At 36.4% G+C, this 27386-nt stretch overlaps 1 protein-coding gene across 4 annotated transcripts in view; it reads left to right on the forward strand.

Annotated features, from left to right (window-relative positions):
• Positions 1-27386, forward strand: part of lyst (lysosomal trafficking regulator) — a 121495-nt gene that overhangs the window by 43455 nt on the left and 50654 nt on the right. For 3 of the 4 annotated variants that reach the window (XM_051647799.1, XM_051647801.1, XM_051647802.1), the window contains 12 exons: positions 2023-2182; positions 5578-5804; positions 6191-6257; positions 8195-8304; positions 10994-11360; positions 15178-15334; positions 16755-16928; positions 19560-19720; positions 21739-21929; positions 24784-25032; positions 25498-25671; positions 26928-27077. In XM_051647799.1, coding sequence (XP_051503759.1) covers positions 2023-2182; positions 5578-5804; positions 6191-6257; positions 8195-8304; positions 10994-11360; positions 15178-15334; positions 16755-16928; positions 19560-19720; positions 21739-21929; positions 24784-25032; positions 25498-25671; positions 26928-27077 — 2187 coding nt within the window. The remainder of the gene's footprint in view (positions 1-2022; positions 2183-5577; positions 5805-6190; positions 6258-8194; positions 8305-10993; positions 11361-15177; positions 15335-16754; positions 16929-19559; positions 19721-21738; positions 21930-24783; positions 25033-25497; positions 25672-26927; positions 27078-27386) is intronic. The other variant, XM_051647800.1, reaches the window with a different exon arrangement.

Genomic DNA, 27386 nt, shown 5'->3' on the forward strand with positions numbered 1-27386 from the left:
TATTGTTAGGCCTAATAAAAGGTATTTTTAAGGGATTCTATGGTATAAAAGAAATATATGTAGGTTGTTTCTGAACTACAGACAAAACCAGTTTTTACTTGATTCAATATGCCTGTGTGACGTGTAACAGGTTGATAAATACACATCATCACATGTTTAACCCACCTCTAAAGCCAGAGAAAGGTGGCGTAAAATCAGAAACTACCATCAGACATGCAATATGTGTCTTTACTGCTTAAATTATTGGTCCATGTACCGTAAATAATTCAACATATTCAATATTCAAGCCTATTAACAGCCGATTTAAATGGACAAAGTTACTTCGTTTACCTGGTTAATTCATACCCTTAGATCTTCAATGGTGTTCTTGTTCATGTAAGATCATCGTTAAATCATATTTAGCCTCAGCAGTTGGACTTTGGAATTAAAAACAGCCATTTGCGATCAGAGTTTGTGTTACCAATAACTGCTGCGGGGCAAATGAGTCTTATAAGAGCAGATGCGATAACAATGACGGCATTCGTGAAATATGCCATTCATGTCATGTTCTTTATGTTGGCTACACCTCCAAAACAAATTTAAGACAGTTAATCTGAATTACTTTATTGCTATTTTTATAGATCAAATTCATATTGGCTTACTTATTTACATGACAAATCTAAACTGTTATTCAAATTGAATAAACTGTACACAGAAATCAGTGTTTTTACCATCTACGTTGCAAGCGAGTGGCATGCAATGAATCCAAAATAATTCTAAAGTGCTTTTCGCTTTTGTTATACTGTTTCTTTTCGAGTGTCAGGTGATGTTTCTTCAGTGTTAATTTTTGTGTGCCACCGGACAAGCATCTGGACATCAGCTGTTTAAAACTTGCGCATTAGGATCAGTTGTCATTACTGTTATGATTTCAGACTAATTAAAGCATCTCTGAGTGGCCATTGCCATCTGATTGCTCAACGGACATGTCTGTGATTGGTTAAAATACTCAACCGCTGCAAATAACACGTTGTAAGTAGAAACCATTGACACAGCAGGAGCAGACTTCAATTAACGGCTGTAATTGTCAGTTTTCATGATTGCATAACCGTGTCGGCCGTAATCGTGATTAGTTTGTCGATTAATTGTGCAGCTCTATGTTCAGCCATGGTGATCATTTGGGTGACGCAGGTTCGAGTCTCCATCAAAAAAAAAAATAAATAATAAAACATTTAAAACATTAAATGAATCCCTATATAGCCCTAGAGCATTTACATTTTTTGTGTGATTTAATCTTTTGCACAGACTTTGGATATTTGTATAATTGGCTTCTTAGTAAATCCATTTTTATCCTTTAAGGATTAAGGGATTTTCTTCCCAACATTATGCTTTGTAATTCCCAAAAAACATTTATATATGCATTATATTATTTATTAATGTGAACACATGAATATGTGCTTTAGCTCTCTTGCGTCTCTTTAATAGAATATTTGTTTTCTGAATGAAAACGCCCCCTATTCAAACTGTATTTTATTCTGAAGCAGTCAGCTGGTGTGGTCCTGTGACCAAAATATATATATATTTCTCTCTCTCTCTAACAAAGACAACATCAGAAGCAATGTCCATTTTAGAAGGATTGTTTGCAATGCGAATGTTCTTTGTTTAAAAAGAGCTCAGTTTCTGCAAGGTAAGAGTCTGCTTTCTGGCTTTACTTTTTAGCTTGATCTCATTTATTTCTAAATTTGAGTTGTTATTTGGTAAACCAATTTTTGGTTTCTTTTGATGTTTAAAGCTGCACTATAGAGAAAAAGAAAGCACTAAAATGTAGAAGGTTTTATTTGTGATTTGAGAGTGATTTTTCACCATTTCTTTTCAAATTTGCTCACACGTTCGTTATACATAATATTTCATTATTTACTATAATGTAATATGTAACATTACATTATACATAATGTTAGAATAAACATTTATTTTATAGTTTTATTTCAATTATGTATTATTTACACTATTTACATTATTATTGTGTAATGTTCTCTCTCTGTCCAGCAGAAGTCTCAGGTGAGTGGGGAGGTTGTACCCCCAGCAGGTGATCTTTCCGAGGAGGTTGATGAAGCTCAGGTGAGTGGTGTCCAAGCTTTGGGAGAAGAGGAAGGTTATGACGCAGACAGTGAAAGCAACCCTGAAGACTCCGCCCGCCAGGAGGAAGGTAATACCTTCCCCTACTTACTTATTGCATGCAGTATGGTTATAAAGGATAAATGTCTTATTCTGTTTACTTGCACATTTGTACTTGTGTATGTAGTGATGTTATGTCAAAGTCGAAGAAAAAAATTCTACCACCACAGACAGGTAAAGTAGGTTTGGAAATTGAGAACCGGTTCTGATTCAGAACTGGTTCCAGTTCTTAGATGTCTGCATTCTTCTGGTTGTTTATATGACAATGTGTAGTTAAAGATATACATTCACATACACATTCTCATCATTTTATATGAATAGATTTTCAGTTTTATTGTATGTATAAATAAAACATTGTAGATGGTATAATGTAGTTAGGATCAATTATTTGGTGCCTCCTCAGAAGTACATGTACTAAGAATTGTAAAGGAACCGGAATTGTTAAATTCTTAAATTAGATTTAATATTTGATTGCAAATATTTTCATCTTTCTTATGAGAATTGCCCTTTTTAATTGGAAACCAACACATTATGACACCCGACAGCTCACTACTTTTCTACGACTTTCACCCAAAAGTGACGTCACACGTATTTAGCTGGAATGTTTAAATGAGGAAAAGATGGGTTTGAACTTATACAGTACAGTATTTAGCCACAAATATCAGGCATGTTTGTAGTTATAGAAGCTTAATAAGGCTCTTGGGACTCATTACGGTAATATTAGCACCCTGAACTGATAATTAAAACAGTGTTCATTGCAGTTTGCAAGACAAAACACCACTATTGTGACCAAGAATGCACAGTCATAGATAGCATGAGAACTTTCCTACATGAATGTTCTAGAATGCTGTAGCCAGTCTCAGCCGGTCAGCATCAGGTAGTGAACAACTGGTCAAGTGGTATGTGGTCCTGTTCTGTAGTCACATGTAGCTCAGCTCTCTTGCACTAAGAATGGTGTCATTGTTTCCTTCGGCTATGATGCAAGTATGCTGCAGTCGCTGGCATTATGAGCTGTGTCTTGTGACTGCTGCTTTTGACAGATCTTTTACACGCATACAGATGTGTGCATGATTCTGAAGGTCACTCACTTTCTTGTAAGGGCCTGTGGTTGATCTAATTTATATTCTTCTGTTCTTTAAGCCTGTTTTAGGGATGCCATTTTAATTTATTGGGGTATTACAATTAATTATTTAAAAAATAACAATAAAATATTAATGCTGGGCTGCACAATTAATTGAATAAATAATCAAGATTCCAGTTACAGCTGCCACAATTAACTAATCTTGAAAAGTGTCAATTATAGCAGTCTATGCAGGTCTACTCATATTGCGCTAAAATGTTCTATTTAATTTTCTATTTCTAACTTGTGCTTTTGCAACAATTAAGCATTGTAGCCAATCACAAATCTGTTTCTCACTTCTGTGTACATTTTATTCAGAATTTCATTAAACGTTTTGTTATTCATGCTGCTAAGAGGATCAATGTGAAAAATCTGGTTTGATCTTCATCAAAGTTGCAGTAATTAACAAACACAATCTGTTTTAACTAATAACACACACATTATTGTATTGTTCTTGTATATACTGAATACATCATTCAAACATTCAGTGTAGGTTGGAAAAAGTATGTGAACCCCTAGGCTAATGACGTCAACAAAAACTAATTAAAGTCAGAAGTTGGCAAACCTGACATCCAATTAATGAAGCGAGATTGGAGGTGTGGGTTAGAGCTACTTCGACTTATAAAAAGCACTTAAACATTTTGAGTTTGCTATTCACAAGAAGCATCTGCTGAGGTGGCCCATGCCTCGCAAAGCAGAGATCTCAGAAGACCTACGATCAAGAATTGTTGCTTTGCATAAAGCTAGAAAGGGTTACAAATTCATCTCGAAGAGCTTAGATATTCATCTGTCCACAGTTACACAAATTGTCTATAAATGGAGACGATTTAGTACTATAGGTACTCTCTCTAGAAGTGGCTGTCCAGCCAAGATGACTCAAAGGGCACACCGCAGAATGCTCAATGAGGTAAAAAAGAACCCTAGAGTGACAGCTAAAGACTTGAAGGAATCATTGGAACTGGTTAACATCTCTGTTCATGAGTCTACTATACGGAAGAACATGCAGCACTACGTATGGCATAAAAAGGACACTGTATACCAACATGAAAACATCATCCCAGCGGTGAAGTACGGTGGAGAAAGCATCATAATTTGGGGCTGCTTCGGGGCCTGGACCGCTTGCCATCATTAAGCAAAAAATGAATTCCCAAGTTTATCAAGATATCCTACAGGATAATATCAGGGTGGCTGTGCACCAGTTGAAGCTCAGTAGAAGTTGGGTGATACAGCAGGATAATGACCCTAAACATCGAAGTAAATCCACTACAGAATGGCTTCAAAAAAAGAAAATCCACCTTTTGGAGTGTCCCAGTCAGAGTCCAGACCTTAACCCAATAGAGATGCTGTGGAATGACCTCAAGAGAGCCGTTCACACCAGACATCCTAAGAATATGCCTGAGCTGAAGCAGTTCTGTAAGGAAGAATGATCCAAAATTCCTTCTGAACGTTGTGCAGGTTTAATCCGCAGCTACCGGAAACACTTGGTTGAGGTTATTGCTGCCAAAGGAGGATCGACCAGTTATTAAACCCAAGGGTTCACTTACTTTTTACACAGCACTGTGAATGTTTAATGGGATGTGTTCAATAAAGATGTTAAATATTTTAATTGTTTGTGTGTTGTTAGCTTGAGCACATTGTGTTTGTCTATACTTGTGACTTTGAAGATGAGATCACATTTTATGACCAATTAATGCAGAAAACCAGATAATTCCAAAGGGTTCACTTACTTTTTCTTGACGTCTGAAATTATTTCATGTTCACTGTTATTAAATGCTTGATTTGTCGACCACAATAATGTAGACACACTGTCTTTGAATTATCTTTCATTTGTGTTTTCTCAGCAAGCATTTTTATATAAAATTATTTGTGATTATTTTGATTAATATATCAGCGGATGATGTAATCAGTTTGGTTGAATTACATTAATAATTACAATTTTCTATCTGTCTGTCTATCTATCGATCTATCTCATTTATTTTTCAGCAGTAAGTGTGCATGAATGTTTGTGTGGGACTACTTCCTCTGTGTCTTTGTACGGCAGAAGTTCATTAATAAAAAGCAGGCAGAAGTTGCGTAGGAGCTGCAGGGTAGTTCACTATTAAATCATGTGGACGACTCCGGTGCGTGGCACTCCCATCAGCTTAATTCATTTTTACTGGGCTCAATCTCTGAGAGCGCTGTGAGCTGTGACTGCTACAAACCACACTTGCTCTCAATTCCTTCTGTTTGTACCCTTGCAGCACCAGTGCAGTGAATTATTTTACTGTTTTTCATAGTCAGTGTTGTGTCTTTGGTTCCTGCTACAGGGATAAAGGTGGAGGCTGTAGTCCCGCTGGGGGAATGTGCTTTGGGAATGGCAGGTGTGCCTCAGGGCTCTGGCCGTGGCCTGCTGCTCTTCCCGGAGATCTGCTTGATGGAGCTGCAGCTGTTGGCCAGCGGATCTCCAGACCTGGAAGTCCTGGAACACGTGTTACAGAGTCTGTCGGGAGCCGTGAAAGGCCACCACAGCAATGCATCGCTGCTCTACCAGCAGGTCAGACTCTTATCTCAGGACAAACTGCTTTATTTATGCATTTGATATTGATGCTCAACAGCAACATATCTTATTACAGACCTTCAGCTTTTTCCTAAGTACTTTTAGATTGCTATAAAGATTTTTGTTAAGTAACCAGTTGAAAGATTATACTTGAAACCATAGACACGTGAACCTATGTAACAGGAATAAGATGGCCTATTCCAAACCCTTTGGTAATAGTAGATTTACAACGAGATTTAGATTTAGACAACTGGGTTTTAAAGCTTCACAGATTGGTTTATCAGCAGTTCTTATCAGTTCAACAATCAGACTTGCTGTTATTGGATTCTTTAAAGGTTTATGAAGAAATATGATCAATCAAGCTCTTTTTTTTGTCTTGACAGGGCGGTGTGAAAGCCATTCTCACTGGATTTCAGAACATCCTTACCCAATCAGATGCCTCATATAAAGGTATAAAGGCATCATTTGAGGATGTTGGTGAATTTCATTCAAATTCAAAAGAAAAATAGGAAATTATGTTTTGTGTAAAGTAAATTAAGTTTATTATTTGGACATTACGATTTTTGACATTTTATAACATTATTTTAATGACGATTGTGCACCTTCAGGGTTCCCATGCATCCTGGAAAACCTGGAATTTTGCAATGCAGTTTTCCAGTCATAATTTTGTTCCTGGAAAATTATTTGTTGTCCTGGAAAATATTATAGTATAATAAAACAGATTGACTGTGTCGCTAATACCGTTTTTGTTACATGTATAAAAACATGGTAAAGATCGGGACACTGGATAGGGGTCTGATACACATTTGTATAATTTTGTCACTGCTGCCGGCTGCGCATTGTAGAACAACATCAATGGTTGACTGGCGTGAACGAAGCCCTGTCATGTACATTTCCTGCTCATTTGCTTTCATCTCTGCTTTGCTCCAATGAAATAGTTTATGGAAGTATTGATATAGTGCCAAATGGTATTTTCGTTCCAAAATTGCTGTTGTTAACTACGAAAACATTTGAGTTGTAAACTTTAGACAATGACGGACATAGGTGGTAACGTGGTGATGTGGCCTTTACATTTTGGGATGTGAATTCATTTGAAACAATTCAGTGATCAGAGTCCAATTACACCGCGGTTACCACATTTATGGTTTTCCGTGATGTGGAGTCTTAGAAATGTAATCAGCTATAAAATGCGTAATGTTGTGGAATTTGACATTTTTGTTACAAATATAAATGTTTGAATGTACAATTAATCAAATTAAAATTGTGATATGTCCTAGTATGATTATTAAACTGCAAAAGGCTGTGATTTAATTAAATGTGTATTTAATCTGCTTGTGCTGCTCACTTCAAAAAGAATTTGTGAAGCCGGCCGCTCATTCACTGGCAACACAGTCATGAGCATCGCGTGCTGTGTGTGTGTAGTAGATGACCGAAAGCAGATCGTTCTGAAGCGTGCAACACATATAGACAATTCATTTACTTAAAGCACAGGTTTTTGGGGTTTAATAATCAAACTAAGCCACAAACTGCTAATCCGGAGGTGAGAAACTGCCGTCAAAAACACACAAATGTCAAAATAAAAGCTTGATTTAAATGGACGGGTGAAATGGGGGAAAAATATTAGAATGTATTACTACTACATACTAATATAGTAATTTTTAGACAGCATTATGATGTCTAAAAATTGTTGAATACAGAATTCAGAAAAAATTTGCATCCATTAACCACAATATACATCATGGCCTCTCCTGAACATCAGAAACTGTCCTGAAAATGTCCTGGAAAATAGTGGGAACCCTGACATTTTAACCCAAAATTCTCATTACAGCAGTGGGTTCAGACATCTTACCTTTTAGTTTTTTATTTTATTTTTATCTCATTATTCTCAGTGGTGATTCTTGTTAGATTCTCATAACTGTAATACAGTAAAAAATACTTTTTTTTTTTTTTTTTATAAATAAGCATAAATCAAAGGCAAATTCAAATGCTTAACAACTTAAAATCTTTTGTTTATGACAGTGAGGATTGGGGGAAAATGTGCTTAATTGTCATGAAAATAATCTCATTGAAAAAAAAATCCTAATGACTTTAAACATGTTTCTTTTTCTTTGTGTGTGTGTGTGTGTGTGTGTGTGTATATGTGTGTGTATATATATATATATATATATATATATATATATATATATATATATATAATTGTTTTGTTTTTTTAAGGGTCAAATATTACCCTGATATGTTCTTGAAAATTTTTGTGAAATTCAGCTTTTTTTTTTTTTTCATGTTTTTTGCAATTTATGTGTTTGTGTTTAGGTAAATGTTGATGGAATTGTGTGCTAGAAAGTCTTCACCATAAGTCGAATTGCTCTATGTCCTGTTGTACCCTGCAGAGTGCCAGACAATGCTTGTGCAGCTGCTTGTTGCTATGGTGAGTGACAGGATCACAGCAGAGGAACTTGCCCTTTTGACCCACCTCCTTCTGGAGAAGACCCCGCCCACCGTAAGTGAAACCTCTATTAGCATTTAAATGAGCTATCATATGTCAAGATTAATTTTACATTTTTTATTTACTTTTCCATAGTGAAGAAAACTTTACACAATGTCCATGGGGTCACTATATTTCAAACACACGTTACCAGTGTACAGAAAGCAAAAGCAATTAGTATGTAAAGGAGTGAGCTGTTTATGTGTACATATGGGTTTTATTGTGTATTGTGAAAAAAGACTGTTACAGTCAAGAACTGCGTTTTTAATACTTCTTATTACAGTTGCAAAGTAGTTGTTATTAAAGACCCCATTAAATGGCTTTATTAGTGCAGTTTTGACACATTAAAAAACAAAAAGAAGGAAGTTTGTGAAAGTCACATTGATAGGCTCGTCCTTATTTTTTAAATACCTAATAGCCTTTAGTTACATCACAGCCACAAACTATAAATTGCTACTTGCTAGGCGGAAGCAAAGAGAGAGAGCATGTGATTGGACCAAAATCTGTGTAGTGCAACTTGAGTCATCAATAACTTTGGTTTTCCTGGAAATAAAAGACAGTAAATTTGAAATGTATATATCTGCTTAAAAGGAATCTGCTCAACTTTGAGGAGTTCACTAGAATGTAAATGACCTCAAAGCTAGCAGACATGGACTAAAAACCACAAAAGTCAAATTGATTTAATGGGGATTTGAACCCTTTAAGCTCGGATGAGCGGGCCCGCAAGAAATATAATGGTCAAAATATTAACAACTTCAGTCTTGACCAGCACAAAATGGGAATCGTTTGAAAGCTTAGAAGCTCTACTTTCCGATGCATGCAGGCATTATGACCAAAACTGAACAAGTGCTTTGGAATTTGAAGACAAATCAGAAGTGTTCTGTTTTGATAATTTATAAAAAAATAAAAAAATAAAAAAAAAGGACAATGTACATATTATTGCAATCAGTAAAAACATCAAACTAATCAAATATGTCATATGTCATTGGAAAGCTCTCAAAGAGTAGAATACTTCAGCCTCTTTATTTTACTCACAGACAAAAATATAGCGAGTAATGGCTAAGTATATTTCTTTGACAATTATGTTGGTGATGCTGATATGCCGCAATTCCGCTTATTACTTCACAAACAAATTAACGGTACATAAAATATCACATACCATTATTTAGAGGAGGTGATTATCTTTCACACTAGCCCAAACACAAGATAATCGGATGCATAGATCATTAGATAATCCACATGAAGCACAATGTTACATATGACCACCAGAAGATGGCGCCAAATGCATGACACAGACTCAATGATGATTCAAATGACACAGAATGAAACTCATTCTGTGAAATCTCATTACTAAAATCATGTCTGCATGCTATACAAACCTTTAGTCATTGTTGTGTTTGCATGTGTAATTAGTTCTTATGTACAATTATTATGTTGTATTTGTTTGAAGAGGATTTTGGTCACACGGAGACATTTTTGGACACTATGATAAATTATTTTTGTAATGCTGTAACTTTTGATTGCTTTGTCATATCAACACAACATTTTTCTCAGATAAAGTTGACATGATTTGGAACAAAACCACAGCAGAATTTTAGAGCCACCTTATTTACACCCGGAGATATATAATGTCAAATAAGAAAAGCTTATGTTTTTATTTTTTTGTTTGTGTGTGATTTTTATTTTTTTCAGCAGTTTCTTAGTCTGAGAGTCTCAGAATCTTTCATAATCTATATCATTAAAAAATTCAAAAGTTTTCTTTACAGTGATACCAAACACTTGACCCTCCTTGTTTTTTTTGTGGAGTTATAAGCTTTTAATTTTGTGTATGCCACTGAAACAGGAAAACTTCAGAGCTTACTGTATATCCTATGCCTTCATTTTATAATTTAATTTGTTTTCCCTGAGGTCCACTTCTAATATTAGTCAAGGTTTCTTGCTCCAAAAATGGTAATTTAGTTTTGTGATGGGCATTTTCCACCCTCTCTCTGCCCTTAAAAATAAACTGTTTTTGCTTCTGAACCCTTAAGACTTCTATATATAAATAACATGCGAAGTGAGTAATGGCACATAATCACGGGTTGTGGGTTTGTCGGGTTCGGTATAGTTTAAACTGCTTCATCCTTCAATTACAGGCTTTTTACAGTTCACAAGATTCACAATCAACACTTAAATGTGCTACACAAACTGTTAAGATCATGCTGAATTGATTCTTTTAATCTTGTTAAAAATGAACTTAAAATTTGTTTCCAACGTTAGGATCTTTTGGAAGGCAATGCAGGGCTGTTTTTCACAGTTTAATGCCCATAAATGCTCTGGATGTAACTGGGACGGGTACATTGCTCCTTTGAAATGAAAAATACCAAGGAATATCCTGCTTTCCATGATATAACCAATGTAATATGTGGTGCTTTGCCTATTGCTTATAGCCTGGGTTTGTGATCAACAAACATCTAGAAGTATTAAACTTGGGTGTGTAACATTGTGTTACAGACATGAGTAACATCTCAAATCGTGTGTCTTGTTGAGGAGAGTGGTGCTGTTACTTTGCTAAGAGATCACACTTACCATTTTCACTTGGTGGATGACAAAACAGTTGAAAAAATCCAATAGACTTTCATTGAAGGAGGGACCTGTGCCATAGAGACCAGAAAAATATTAAAACTTTAACTTATCATCATTATTTTGTTTTTATTGCCCTTAGGAGATCTTGTTGAGGGGCATACTGCAGATTGTGGAGTCTAACTCTGACACTGAGCCGCTGTACTTCATGTCCTTTCCCATGATCCCTGGTGCCGGAGCCCCTGGCGTGAGCTCCTCTGCTGGGACGAAGCCCCATGGGGTGGCTGGGGGTAAAGGTGGCGTAAATACTCTTTTGAGGGTTAAACTGCCTCTGGGCCGGGTTGATGGGGATGTGGGCAGGCTTGGTCACCTGCGTACTTCTCCCTGGCATACTGCACCTTTTCACCTGCCTTTGGTGGGACAGAACTGCTGGCCTCACATGGCCAGTGGCTTCAGTGCTTCGCTCTGGGTCCGAGCTTTGAGGGATGAGGACAGGCAGGGTAAGAAGGGTAAGTAGATGATAATTCTAGAATTGTTCTATTCTAAAGTTAAACTACACATAGGTGAATCTCACAAAACCTTTGAAGAACATGTCCGGCTCATATTTCACCCCAAAATCAACAGAAATAAGAAATATTTTGCTTAAAGAAAAAGAAAATGACGTTATTTTCATGACAATTAAATGATATATTATTCAAACTGTAAAGCATTTATAAATCAGGGTAGTATTTGTTGTACTGCCTTTAATGAATGCTTACATTTAATAAAATATTATACAGCACTGCCGTATATATTTTTTGCTTTTACGGTTAGTCAATAAAATAGCTGTATTACAGTAATGAGAATGACAGTTACAGTGGCAAGAAGCATGTGAACCCTTTGGAATTATCTGCATTTATGTATAAATTTGTCTTAAAATCTGATTTGATCTTCATCTAAGTTACAATAATTAACAAACACAATCTGTTTTAACTTATAACACACAAATTATTGTATCGTTCTTGTGATTCAATACATCATTCAAACATTCACAGTGTAGGTTGGAAAAAGTATGTGAACCCCAAGACTTATGAAATCAACAAAATCTAATTAGAGTCAAGATCTGGCAAACCTGGCATCCAATTAATGAAACGAGATTGGAGGTGTGGGTTAGAGCTACTTTGACTTATAAAAAGCACTTAAACATTTTGAGTTTGCTATTCACAAGAAGCATCTGCTGAGGTGGCCCGTGCCTCGCAAAGCAGAGATCTCAGAAGACCTACGATTGAGAATTGTTGCTTTGCATGCAGCAGGAAAGGGTTACAAATTTATCTCAGTGAGCTTAGATATTCATCTGTCCACAGTTTGACAAATTTAGTACTGTAGCTACTCTCCCTAGAAGTGGCCGTCCAGCCAAGATGACTCAAAGTGTACACTGCAGAATGCTCAATGAGGTAAAAAAGAACCCTAGAGTGACAGATAAAGACTTGATGGAATCATTGGAACTTGTTAACATCTCTGTTCATGAGTCTTCTATACGGAAAACAGTAAACAGGCATGGTGTCCATGGCAGGACACCACGGAGGAAGCCGCTGCTGTACAACAAAAACATTGCTGCACCCCTGAAGTTGGCCAAAGACCACCTTAACACTCCACAACACTACTGGGAAATTTTTTGTGGACTGATGAAACTAAGGTTGAATTATTTGGAAAGAACACGCAGTATGATATAAAAAGGGCACCGCGTACCAACATCAAAACATCATCCCTGCTGTGGAGCATCATGATTTGGGGCTGCTTCGGGGCATGGACCACTTGCCATCATCGAGGGGAAGTTTATCAAGTAGGGATGCACGATATATCGGCGGCCGATATATTATTGGCAGATAATCGGGAAAATCTAAATATTATTATCGTGCCGATAATGGAATTACCGCCGATATTTTAGCTGATAATTTGTTATGGTTTATTTGGTTGCGGCTGTGAATCTCTGACTGCCTGCTACCATCTTTCCTTCAGGCAGAGACCCGGGCAGCCCCAAGTGACAGTGTGCATGCGCACACACACCGTTTCTGTGAGAGTGAGTTTAGGTGAGAAGCTGATGTCGGCCTGTGTGGATTATTTCATCATCTCTGCTCGTTGTTACATTGTTTTGGGTCTGGTTTTAGTTCAGGATCATCTGCTGTGAATAACGACATGACATTTCCCATATTCTGTTTATGTTTCATGAGGCAGTGAATGAAACGTGACAAAAACGTGTGTATGTTACTTGGGGGCGATCATTTTCGCTTATTACTTAATGAAACACAAATGAAACTAACACATTCGGTAATGTGGGAAATTGCACATCATTACTTGCAGCACAGCACTGCGATTAAAACAAGTCCAAAACAACCTAAAACTGTTCATAGATCTTGACACCATTTTCAGAGTGACTCGATATGGATAAAACACAAGTTTGTGAGTGAAACAAATGTGCTTAAATGTGTGTATTTAACGAGACTTTTCTAACATTATGACTCATGACTATTCGATCTGTATGATGTTACCTATTCCCAACTTGTTGTGTTCATTAATTATACAGAGGAACTGTCACATAAGAGCGCTGTAACATGCGTCTTTGAATGAGCACACATACATAACAGACACAATCACACAAACCACCTCTGTACTCATAGTCTGGCAGCTATCATAAATATTACGTCATGTATACAGAGATTAGGGTTTGCATTGTGTGTTTTGTTGTTTAATGTTCTTTACACACTGTTTATCACCTTATTTTGGTTTAATGCATTATCACAGCTGTTTGAAGTTCATTATTCTCTCTCTGTTAGTGAGTCATCAGGATTACCGTAAACACTTTTATAAATGGGCACCCTACAATTTATGCAAGTGTATTTTCATTTATTTCTCATTCAAAACTGATTTCTGGTTCATGTTACAACTGCCAAACCTTAAATATAAGCCCAAGTCCAAATTCCAAGCTTTTAAATGACACATATTTTTCAAATTGAGAAGCTTTTAATGAATTAGCTAGCAGTTCCAGGTTAAAGGATTAAAAAGTAAAACTTTTTTGAAATATCGGTATCGGCCTCAACGAGCTGTGAATTATCGGTTGTGGGTATCGGCCCAGAAATTCCATATCGGCACATCCCTATTATCAAGATATCCAACAGGATAATGTCAGGGTGGCTGTGTGCCAGCTGAAGCTCAGTAGAAGTTGAGTGATGCAGCAGGACAATGACCCTAAACATCAAAGTAAATCCACTACAGAATGGCTTCAAAAAAAGAAAATCCACCTTTTGGAGTGTCCCAGTCAGAGCCCAGACCTTAACCCAATAGAGATGCTGTGGAATGACCTCAAGAGAGCCGTTCACACCAGATATCCTGAGAATATAGCTGAGCTGAAGCAGTTCTGTAAGGAAGAATGATCCACAATTCCTTCTGAACGTTGTGCAGGTTTAATCCGCAGCAACAGGAAACGCTTGATTGAGGTTATTGCTGCCAAAGGAGGATCGACCAGTTATTAAACCCAAGGGTTCACTTACTTTTTCCAGAGCACTATGAATGTTTAATGAGATGTGTTCAATAAAGACATGAAAGATTATAACTTGTTTGTGTGTTGTTGGCTTGAGCACATTGTGTTTGTCTATACTTGTGACTTTGATGAAGATAAGATCACATTTTATGACCAATTAATGCAGAAAACCAGATAATACCAAAGGGTTCACATTTTCTTGCCACTGTACAAAAAAAAAGCAAATTTTTAAAAGCAAAAAAATCTCATTTTTATTACTACAGTGTGAAAAAAAAAAAAAAACTAAACTGCCTTTTTTCTGATTAAAATGAAATATTACACTGATTTAAAAAAAAAAAAAATATATTTTTTTTTTTTTTTTTTTAAACTCTTATCCATAGTCATGGCTGTACTATAATACTGAGAATCTAATAAAAATAACCATTGAGAATTGTATCTGTTTTATTAATGCGCAATATAATTTCTTATCTGTACTGATTTGATTTTGGGATGAAATATGACCTGGATATGTTTTAATGAGATTCATCCACTTAAACGAGTGAAATGTGGAAAAATTGTATTATGGACTGATTTTAATTGATAATGTAACATTTAATTCTTAAAGTATGGCTGTTTTAAATAAAATGGTGTCTTATTTTTTGAAGCTTTTGATGAGTTTATTAATCCAAACTATAGGAGGAAAAGCTGTTTTAAGCAATTTTCGAAACAGCTCATTTTAATGCAGATCATTTATAAATCTTCTATACATATCTGAATACCATCCTACTATGTAAGAGATTATTTAATCATTCTGTGTGACTGTTTTCCAGATGAGGACATGACTTTAGCAGATGAGGCCCTGCATGGTTCTGTTCACATTAGCAAGCAGCATGCAGACAGATGTCTCGTGCATGTTCTGTCCATGGGCTCTAAAGCTCTGATGCTCCAGGTGTGGATGAACATCTCTACTGGAGCCTTTATATTCAGGTGAGTGCCATGGCAAATACTTGCATTTAGTAGTGCATTTAATCATTTTTTTGTTGTTTTATATAAACAATAAGGTACTATTTATTTCTGTAGGTTTTTAAAGTCAACATGAAATCAAAATTGACTCTGTACTTTCTTTAAAGAATATTCCGATTAATACGATCATTTAAGCTCAATCGACAGCATTTGTGGCATAACGATTACCACAAAATTGTATTTCGACTCATCCCTCCTTTGCTTTAAAAAAAGCAAAATCTGTGTTCCAGTGAGACACTTACAGTGGAAGTCAATGGGGCCAATATATAAACGTTAAAATACTGTTTCAAAAGTATAGCCACAAGATGTAAACAATATGTGCATTAACATGATTTTAGTGTGATAAAATCACTTACTAACCGCATCTGTGGAAAGTTAGAGCCAATTTTACCACTTTGTTGCTATGACGATATAACACCGTAATCCCTGATATGACCAACTTTACAGCTCATATAATACACAAGTTTTATCAGAAGAATTAAAGGTGCTGTAAGTGATTTTAGCCGTTCTAACTCCCACAAGACTGAGCCATTGATTTAGCCACGCCCCCTCTTTCCAAAACACTGCACGGATACCTTGAGACCAACACGAAGCATGTTCCCACATTGTCAAACACAACAGTAGTGAAATAGCACCCTCAACTGGCAAATTATAAATCAGATTATGACATTAACCTCAGTAATTTGCTGCAACTACAACACTATTGGAACACGCAAAATGATTGACAGGCAGAAAGCGCCTCAGATGCCGTCTGATTGGCTACAGAACAAATATGTCCTTTTTATCAGAGTTTATAACTGTCACAGTGATCGGTGTGATATCTCAGGGCAGTTATTTCAGTGATATCTTTCAGGGAGTAGGATTATTTTTTGCATAACTTTCCATGAAAAAAATCGCTTACAGCACCTTTAATGTAAGTGCTTTTATAAAATTATAAGCTTCACATTTCTGTTTAAACCCTCCAGAAATTGGCCCCATTCACTTCAATTGTAAGTGGGCTTAAGCACATAACTGGTTGCTGGTTCAATCCCCACAACCACCACCATTGTGTCCTTGAGTAAGGCACTTAACTCCAGGTTGCTCCAGGGGGATTGTCCCTGTAATAAGGGCACTGTAAGTCGCTTTGGATAAAAGCATCTGCCAAATGCATAAATGCTAGTGTCTCACTGTAACCTTGATTTTTGCTTTTTTGCAAATGTTGTCGATTGAGCTTAACTTGTATTGAACTTTGAATATTCCTTTTATTACTTGTTCTTGTTCTTACTGTGAACGATTCATTGGTGCATGTTATTCCAGACACATGTTTTTGTTTCCGTAATCTTATATCAAAATGTAGTTATTTGCAATGCTAAATAACAATATGCCTCTGGATTTGTGAATTCAGGATCTGCATCGATCCTAATGATGAGATGAAGGCGGGTCTGCTCGCCCAGGCAGAGTCTGCGGAGGGTGTGCTGACTGCAGGGAGATGGCAGCACTTGGCTCTCACATACACACAGCAGCCTGAGGGCAAGAAGAACATTCATGGTCAGCTGACCCTCTGGGTGTGCGGCATTAGGTCAGTCCACAATGACTATTTCAAACGATTAGTTGATGATTTAAATTGATTTGTAAATATGACTTTACAAAGTTGAGCTGTGCATTTGTATTTTTGATAAATGCATCACGGGCCAGTTTTTAAAGGAGCCATCTGGGTTCAATACTAAACCCTCATTTCTTGGAGAAAAAAACAAAGAGCAAAAGTTGTGGTCACAGTAAGAGACTAACAGTGAAAGTGAATGGGGCCAGTAGGGCTGGGCGATATGCAAGAAATATTTTCGTGATATTCCGATTACACCGTCCACCCCCCTGCCCCCACTGCCGAGAGATCGGTGAATGCTTTTGCTTTAAAAATTAAATTAATTTATTGAAACATGCAATACTTAAACCAAAGGTATTTCTAAATTCAAAATGCACTTCAAACGAAAACTAAAAAGCAATTCAAATTACGAAGTAGTCCAATAATATATAACCACCTCCCCAAATCCAAACATTTACCATCTCCATCTTTCTTCACCGGCCCCATTCAATGTCACGCAAGTATCCGTCTACAACAACAGGTGGAAAAATCACTAACAGAAATTAAGATTTTAAGACAATTATAGATGTAAATTCATAATGATGATAATAATAATAATAATGGAAATTAAAATAAAGCATTACCTCTAGAAAGTTAAACACAACCCACATAATTTCTACTTTCATAAAATAGCTACAACAGTTTGTTTACTTTCATAAGCCATGCTGAATGCCTGATCTGCTTGTCTGTTTACTATACACTGCTAAGAAGGAGAGAATGTTCTCTGACAAGAACAGAGAGTAAAAGGCGTTTATTATTTTGTCAAGATGAAACGAGATGCAGTTTTGGTGCAAAGAAAGTTGAAGCAGCATTTTCCCAGCATATTTCCTCTCTCTGCTGGTTGTGTAAAGTTTGTGGAGGGAGGCGTGTCAGACGGCGTGGAGGACTGTCCGTGTCAGCGCCTGATTCATTCATTCTGCCTGTGCAACAGTGTGTGGTAAAACGATGGTAAAATGCGACAAACGGTAAAATTATATGCGTTCAAAACCAATGAGTTTATGAAAATCGTAATTAATGATAATAATATGTCAACATTTATTGCCAGCCTGTAATATAAAGCAGCATAATGTAGTATTTTTGTATTGCTAAAACAGCTGGAAGTGGCTTATACTGGAAGTGGTCCACATTCAATTAGATGTAAGACTTAAATTCCCTTGTGTTCCCAAATTAATGCTGCTTAATAATTTCCACTGTGTTCTTATCGAATTTGTGTTTATATTGCATATCATTAATACAGTTAATGCTGCCTAAAGAAAATTAAATGGAACTCAGTTTTAGGTTCAAGGTGAATGTTTTTATATTATTTCATGATTTAATCACTTTCATCTTTGTTTCGTTAATACAAAGATTTGCAGATTTGCGTTCACAATGCATGTTAAGTGCAAACTGCTCTGTGGAAATAAAGCGTACTAATCTCAGTGCACCTCCTGAGATGGTCTGAGATCATTTGCAGCTTTCTCATAGACGACAAGATTCTTGCAGACTGTTTTCAAACGACAGAAACAGAAAAGAAAGAGTGAGAACTCTTTACATGCGTGTGTTCCACGAGACACGCTCACACCATTGAACCTCTGAACAAACAGCTAATCAGACACATACATCGACGGCTTTTCTTTCATCTGTTCTTCAAAATATAATCAAACACGTGTCATTTGTGTCTAACAGCATTTCTTGTCATGTGTCAATATGAGACGTCTTACAGGTCGCTAATTTCACACACTGGGCTGCTGTTGAATATATCTGGCAACTTACCAGCTCCATGGTTTTGTCATTTCCCGATATTGTTGATCATCGTCTGTCAGTGAGTGTCACAATCAGCATCTGGATATTTGTCAGATATCGTCAATATCCAGTTACGTCGTTCTGTTGCCCAGCTCCATAAATGCTAAAATTCAAACTGTTTCAATAGTATGGCTACAAGATGTAAACATTATACATGTTAACATGATTTTACTCTGATAAAATCAATTACTAACACTGTCTGTGTTAAGTTATACCCAATATTACAACTTTGTTGCCATAAAAAAAAAACTGGAATCCCATCGGATAAACTGTAACTTGCATTTTTATCACATTAAATCATGTTAATGTTTCAAATCATTTTCTTTTTTTATAAAAGAGGGATCATTTTAAATAATATTTTGTGGTAATCAACATTGTCGATTGAGCTTAACTTGGATTGAACCCAGAACATTTTTTTCAAGTCTCTGCCTGTTGCTTTTTTGCTTTCTTGTAATAGAAAGATACGATCATTTATATGTGAATCTCACGAAACCTGTCAACAATGTGTCAGGGTCATATTTCACACCAAAATCAAAAGAAAGAAACAAGATATTAAATTTAGTACAAAGAAAATAATTCCTATTTGTAGAGCCATTAAGATGTTTTGAATTGTCACATTATTTTATGTTCCTATTATTATTTTATTATGATCATATTTAGGGTGAAATGTGACCTGAGCATGTTTTTGTGAGATTCACCCACATTGTCTGTAATTGGAAATGCTTAAAAACATCAGTTAAGTTGCAGGAATAAAGTATTTTAATCAACTCTACCTTGTGCCACATACAGGAAGTGTGACGTCTCGTTAGACTTCACTCTGCCGAGGAAGTCCAGTCTGTCATCTGACTCTAATAAGACGTACTGTATGCTGGGACACCATCAGCCCCCCTCAGAAGAGCAGCACACTCCTGGTGCACGCTGGAGCATGGGCACCCTGCTGCTCTTTAATGGTATGGCCACATTTAATAAGATCTTCCCTTTTGGCTTGGGTCAGTAAGCAACCACCAGAGAACACCTTAGCAACAGCATTGTAATGCCCTGGCAACCACTTAAATCTGAGTTTGAGCATGTGCAAGCATCACTCTCATTTCCTACAAAAAAAGGTAAAAGTCTAGTTCCATGTTGCGTTTGGACACATTATTTGTTTACACTTTTAGAGTTGTGTTGTTATTGGTAACGTGGAATTCTCTGTTGCTGGAAGTTACTGTTTGTAAGTGCCGAATTCTCTAGATTCCCGCTGCACAACATGCTCTTCTTAACAGAATGGCCGTTCTTTTGGCATTAATCAGTCATGAATGTCCACAGTCCAGCCGTTCCCAGCCTGTGAAATGCTCTAATGTGGTTAGGAAGTCTAGTTTCTAGTTTCCACAATGTTTATCACTAAATTGAGCACATGGAAAGATATTTTTAATCATTTTCATTTATTTACACTATGCCAATACGACCCCAATTCTGAATAAGTTGGGACAGGATGAAAAATGCTAATAAAAACAAAAAGGAGTGATTTGTAAATTCTATTCACCCTTTGCTGTATTGAAAGCACAACAACTAAACATTATATGATATTTTACCTTGTGAATTTCATTGTGGTTTTTTTATGTACAGTAATTTCAAATCAGATTTTCTGGGATTTTCACACACAACAGTCTCTAGAATTTACCCCGAATGGTGCCAAAAACAAAAAACATCCAGTGAGCGGCAGTTCTGTGGACGGAAACGTCTTGTTGATGAGAGAGGTCAACAGAGAATGGCCAGACTGGTTTGAACTGACAAAGTCTACAGTAACTCAGATAACCACTCTGTACAATTGTAGTGAGAAGAATAACATCTCTGAATGCTATTCTGAGATGAGGGTTGGTGCTGTTTTGGCGGCACGAGGGGGACCTACACAATATTAGGCAGGTGGTTTTAATGCTGTAGCTGATCGGTGTATATTATCTCAAGATATTGCATTAACATTAAGATATTGCATGAACTTCTTTTTTAGTAATTCCGACAGGTTTTGTACTCCTTTTTTTGAACATATTTTAAAAAAATATATTTTTTATTGATTGAAGGATTCATTGAACTGAGGTCATATTAAAAATAATAATAATTATGTAATAAATTAATAACCACTTGCTTGATCTAAAAAAAAATTGGTAGATTATCCCGATTCAAACGAGCCCAAACACAACATAATATGATAAGTAGATCTTGAAATATTCCTCAAAGAGTGTGCATGGAAAGACGATGCACAACACACATTGTGTGTGTGTGTGTGTGTGTGTGTGTGTTTGTGTGTGCACATGTACGAGGACTTTGTGTGCACAAACACACATCCACATATGTGCTCATCTAAAGGATTGGGATGCTCCTGAACACGTAATATTTCTGTATTTTGTAGTCTAATCTATTCATTTCCAATGGCCGGTCATTTTTGACCAGGAACACAACAAGTGTAACAAAAGTCAAATAAAACCAAACAAAATGTCAAGAAAATGGTCCAGATTTTTTTGTGTTTTCAGATACCATATGTGAACATAGTCAAGGAATTTTTATTCCAGTTGGATTAAGAAAAAAAAAATTGTAAGAAAAAAAATTAATCCTGATCAAAATGACCAGAACATAACATAAACATTTTAAAATTAAAAAATATCAAACTTGGACTATTCTGAAAATGTAACAATTGTTAACTCATATAATAATAAATGTTTAAAAAATATATATTTATTGAAATAACAGTTTGAACTTATTCACAGAAATGTTACTTACCATGTTTTATTGACATTTGCCATACTATAGTTTAGATGAGAGATGCTTTTAAAAGATCGTTCTTTATATCACCCAGACCTTATTTACATCTGACACTAATTCCACAGATGTAGGACAGAATTAATCTTCAATCCCCCGTATTGTAAAGACTTGTTTTTTTACTTTTAAAGTCTTTTTGAGTATTTACATTGAAAAACTGCTCTGGTTGTTCTAGGCTCCAGAATTGACACTGCAGAAGCGTTTTACCTGTATGCCAGTGGCCCTGACCTCACCTCCATCATGCCCTGCAAATATGGGAAGCCCCATGGGACACTGTCCAAGTACGTGACACAGGAGGGACTTCAGTGTGAGCAGATACGTGAGCTCCTCATGAGAAACACTGAAGTGGACATCTCACCTCTAATTGTAAGTCTTTCTATTTATTTTAGCTTTAAAATCCTATTGACTTGTGTGAACAATTGCAAATGAATTTGACAATTGCATGCATCACTGCCATTGAAAATCAGGCAGAATGATTTGTCAATTTGTGCATAATTTCTTGCTTGTCTAAGATCTCATTAGTCTTACACACTAACGCGTTAATAAGCATGAGTGCTTGTATTTGACATAGTTACATGCTGTTCCTGCTGTTCATACTGTATGCTAATGCATTAGATAATTAGTGCTTTCAGTGAGTCACTTAAATATAACTTAAGTTATATTTATTTATTGAATGACATACACTGATGAATCGAACACAATAAGAAGATAAAAATTATATATATATATATATATATATATATACAGGTACATCTCAATAAATTAGAATGTCGTGGAAAAGTTCATTTATTTCAGTAATTCAACTCAAATTGTGAAATTCGTGTATTAAATAAATTCAATGCACACAGACTGAAGTAGTTTAAGTCTTTGGTTCTTTTAATTGTGATGATTTAGGCTCACATTTAACAAAAACCCACCAATTCACTCTCTCAAAAAATTAGAATACATCATAAGACCAATAAAAAAAACATTTTTAGTGAATTGTTGGCCTTCTGGAAAGTATGTTCATTTACTGTACACAGATTCTCTATGGGGTTCAGGTCTGGTGAGTTTGCTGGCCAGTCAAGCACACCAACACCATGGTTATTTTACCAACTTTTGGTGCTTTTGGCAGTGTGGGCAGGTGCCAAATCCTGCTGGAAAATGAAATCAGCATCTTTAAAAAGCTGGTCAGCAGAAGGAAGCATGAAGTGCTCCAAAATTTCTTGGTAAACGAGTGCAGTGACTTTGGTTTTCAAAGAACACAATGGACCAACACCAGCAGATGACATTGCACCCCAAATCATCACAGACTGTGGAAACTTAACACTGGACTTCAAGCAACTTGGGCTATGAGCTTCTCCACCCTTCCTCCAGACTCTAGGACCTTGGTTTCCAAATGAAATACAAAATTTGCTCTCATCTGAAAAGAGGACTTTGGACCACTGGGCAACAGTCCAGTTCTTCTTCTCCTTAGCCCAGGTAAGACGCCTCTGACGTTGTCTGTGGTTCAGGAGTGGCTTAACAAGAGGAATACGACAACTGTAGCCAAATTCCTTGACATGTCTGTGTGTGGTGGCTCTTGATGCCTTGACCCCAGCCTCAGTCCATTCCTTGTGAAGTTCACCCAAATTCTTGAATTGATTTTGCTGGACAATCCTCATAAGGCTGCGGTTCTCTCGGTTGGTTGTGCATCTTTTTCTTCCACACTTTTTCCTTCCACTCAACTTTCTGTTAACATGCTTGGATACAGCACTCTGTGAACAGCCAGCTTCTTTGGCAATGAATGTTTGTGGCTTACCCTCCTTGTGAAGGGTGTCAATGATTGTCTTCTGGACAACTGTCAGATCAGCAGTCTTCCCCATGATTGTGTAGCCTAGTGAACCAAACTGAGAGACCATTTTGAAGGCTCAGGAAACCTTTGCAGGTGTTTTGAGTTGATTAGCTGATTGGCATGTCACCATATTCTAATTTGTTGAGATAGTGAATTGGTGGGTTTTTGTTAAATGTGAGCCAAAATCATCACAATTAAAAGAACCAAAGACTTAAACTACTTCAGTCTGTGTGCATTGAATTTATTTAATACACGAGTTTCACAATTTGAGTTGAATTACTGAAATAAATGAACTTTTCCACGACATTCTAATTTATTGAGATGCACCTGTATATATATATTAGGGCTGTCAATCGATTAAAAATGTATTAATTACATTGTATGCTGATTAATTAATCAAATTGATCGCAATTAATTGCATAAATATTTGCTGAGAAAGCCCCTCAGATAACAATACTTCAGTATTTAACGATGGAATGATTATAAATGGTTATATTTAAATAATTATAAATAGAATATATGTACATATTATTAAAAAATAATAATAATACTGATTATTAATTAAAATGCATTACATTATTTAGGCACACAAGCATTGGTAAGACAATACAAAAAGTGGCTTTAAAACCCAGTGTATTGTTTATTTGCATATTATTGAACATAAGACAATCATTTGCCTACAGTTCACAGCAATTAATTTTGCTATTGAATTCATCAATCAGGCCGAGATTTATTATAACAGCTTGTTTAAGTGCGCGTCAATGTACACCTGCGTCAGACGGACGCTTTTGGAGTACCTAAACAGTTTTTAGGTCGCTGTGTCAAGTTAGACGAAGTTTAACACGTCTTGAGATCCCTGCCTTCGAATTTGCGCTTCATCGAACTGTGTTTGTACACAAGAACGCGTCCTCATCTTGTGCTGACTGCTGTCAGTAAGTGTGGTTTGTTCTCTGTATAAGCTGCACATTAATTATACAGCTGAAGTTTCGCTTACTGCCCCCTGGAGAAAACAGGTGGTACTACAAGATTGAAATGCTCAGAAGAAAGGAATAGTCCTTATTATGGTCCAGGGATATGAGTAATTGCATAAATGTTTATATATATATATATGTATATGTGTATATGTATATATGTATGTATTATTATTAATTACTGGAAATTCATTTGTCAAAATGTGTGGGAACCCTGGAAATTGCAGTTTAGTTTCAATAAATGTTCTGAATGGAATGGGAAGGAAGTTTTTCATTGTGAACATTAGAGTATGTCTACGTAGTACTAAAAATCATTTTTTCAAACAAGCCAGAAAATGTTTTCTTTGACATCTTAAATATTTTTAAATATATACTACTAGAGTTGTCTTGTGTTTAACTTTGCCTTTCTCCCATTGTGTGTATGTGTGTTTGACAGGAGAGTTTAGCAGTAGTTTATACTCCCAGCACCCCATCTCTCTACACAATATATGAGCCGGTGATCCGTCTGAAGGGTCAGGCCAAGACAGCGGTTGTCTCCCAGAGACCCTTCAGTGCTAAAGAGATCCAGAGCTCAGTACTGGAGCCTCAGTTTCTCAGGACCATGACGGCCTGCCAGGCTTTCGGCCTACACAGCGTCCTGCACAAGATCGGAGGCACTGGGGCTTTTGTCTTCCTGTTTGCTCGGGTATGTTTGTCACCAGTAGAGACCAGGAATGAAATCTCAAGTCACATTGTTTTAGACAGTGGCTTATTGCTTTATCACACTTCTCCTAAACATAGAAATGGGACGTTTCCCAAACAAGTCAAGATAAGAAAGAGTGCTTTTTTGTCTTCTATAGAGTGCAACAGCTCCCGCCCACTTTTTCAGTGGTCTTGGTTTAGGTATAACTGAATAGTATTAAACTGAATGTATTAAAAATACATCATTGGACATTTGTAATGTATTTTTGAAAAATGTATAAGACGTGGAAAAAAAATGTATTGACTCATAATCTGTTGTTATCCATGATTCTTTGCAAGTTCTGGAGTGACTCCTGTATTTGGAGGATTCACTGCCACATTTAAATGCAGTTGTCACTCCCAAAACTTTATAGGGTGTAAATAGCGACTTATACAGTCTTACTCTTTTTTTTCTCATTCTCTCTTGTAGGCGGTGGAGGTGAGCGATTGCGAGCGGACTCAAGCTCTTGCCCTGCAGGTGTTGCTTTCTCTGGTTAAACACAACCAGCATCGCACACAAGAGATGGAGTGTTACCACGGTTACTCCATGATTCACCAGGTGCTCATCAAACCCAAGTGCAATGTGGGATATCACATTCTGAAGGTGAGTTTTAGCATATCAAATGTCATAAGCAAAAGAAGCAAAGAATTTTTCTTTTTATGACAAATGTATGACTTGTATTTCAATCTTTATACTGACACCAGCACCACATTACAGTATGTTTGTGCTGTACTACTGAACAGCACAGCCTGCTGGTTATCACCATAAATGTAGTCTGACAGTGACAGCAGAGGCTCTTCAGTTCCTCTCTCAGTATATTCTTGCTTTTTATTAAAAATACATCCTATTAATCTTCATCAACTCTGTCCACTGGACTCACTCATTCTGGTTCCAGTTCAATTGCACTTAATGATTCAATAAATGGTCCTAATTACAGTATATGCTAACCAAAAATAATGCTATTTTTGGTAATATGTTGTACCAATATTTTACAGCAAACTCTAAAGTTCCAATATGTATGCTATAACTACATGTTGTCATATGAGTGGAGCAATTACACCAACTGAATTCTCACAGGCCTTAAATCTGAAGTGTGTAATTGCTGCTCCACTAGCATCACCACATAACAACTAATTGTTTCCCCAACACCTTCATGTCTTTCACTAGTCAGACTAACAGCTTTGAATTTTACAGCCGTGTAAAATGTTAGCCATGTAAAAAATGTATGTTAACTTTGGGGGGAAAAGCATGGGGAATAATCAGAGGATGAAGAGACTAATAGATGGGTTTATTCTTAAACTGTCTTCTTCAGCATCTACAGGATGCAAAGATACTTTCACACCCAAGTTTCACTTCTCATTCCTCATATAATAAACTATATTTAATTCCCTGAGAGACATACAGGATATTCTTTTTAAGAGTTCAGTTCAGGGAACAGTTTAAAACCAGTCATTTCTAAAGGTAAAATTAGTGTAAAACATGACATCCGTAGAGGAATTGTATACATTTTAAACCCTCCACTTTTCATTCATAATGAAACCCAACAATCAATTTGGATTGATGTGTGTTGTTTGCATCATAACTCACTTTCACAAAATTCAGTTTGACTCACAGTGGAGCAATAATAAAACTATTTGAAACATTATTAATACATTATAGAAGTATGAAAGGCCTCAGACTGACAGAAGTGGAGCATGCTGAGTGATAATGTGTATATTTAGCTGATACTTCAGGGATTTCTCCTGGTTTAGAGGGTAATTGAACTTGGATTTTGTTTTTTTCATGTCCTTTAACAAAGTTTAACAGCATGAACGGTGCAGAAACGATTTATTATAATAAATTGTGTTTGTGTGTGATAGACGTTGTTGGATGGCTGTTGCAGTGGCTCTATCCTGATGCTCGGAGAGGACGGTCAGTTTCATCTGGATACTGAATCTACTGCAGTGGTACAAGACCTCAGACTGCTGTCTGAAATACTGCTGGACTGGAAGATATGGGCCAAAGCTCAGGTACATGCACTAACAGAATTCCACATGAAGCTCTGCAGATTTCCACAGAAATCATGCTGCTTTAATATCAGGTCAGAATCATTCTGTTTCTTCAACTTCTAGCAATTTCATGTCCCAGGGGTTGATCTTTTTGTCATATGAAGGTCACATTAGAACTGACTTGGAAACTTTTTACCAGGCCGACAGCATTTATTTTTGGTACTTTTCAAATGCCTGTTATGTATAGATTAACTGTTTAGCCTTGTTCAAGACTTTCAATATTAAACTATAAAAATCTATTCTAAAAATACTAATTATTACCTGTTTAAA

Source organism: Myxocyprinus asiaticus, chromosome 21 (genome assembly GCF_019703515.2).
Source record: "Myxocyprinus asiaticus isolate MX2 ecotype Aquarium Trade chromosome 21, UBuf_Myxa_2, whole genome shotgun sequence".
Classification (NCBI taxonomy): domain Eukaryota; kingdom Metazoa; phylum Chordata; class Actinopteri; order Cypriniformes; family Catostomidae; genus Myxocyprinus; species Myxocyprinus asiaticus.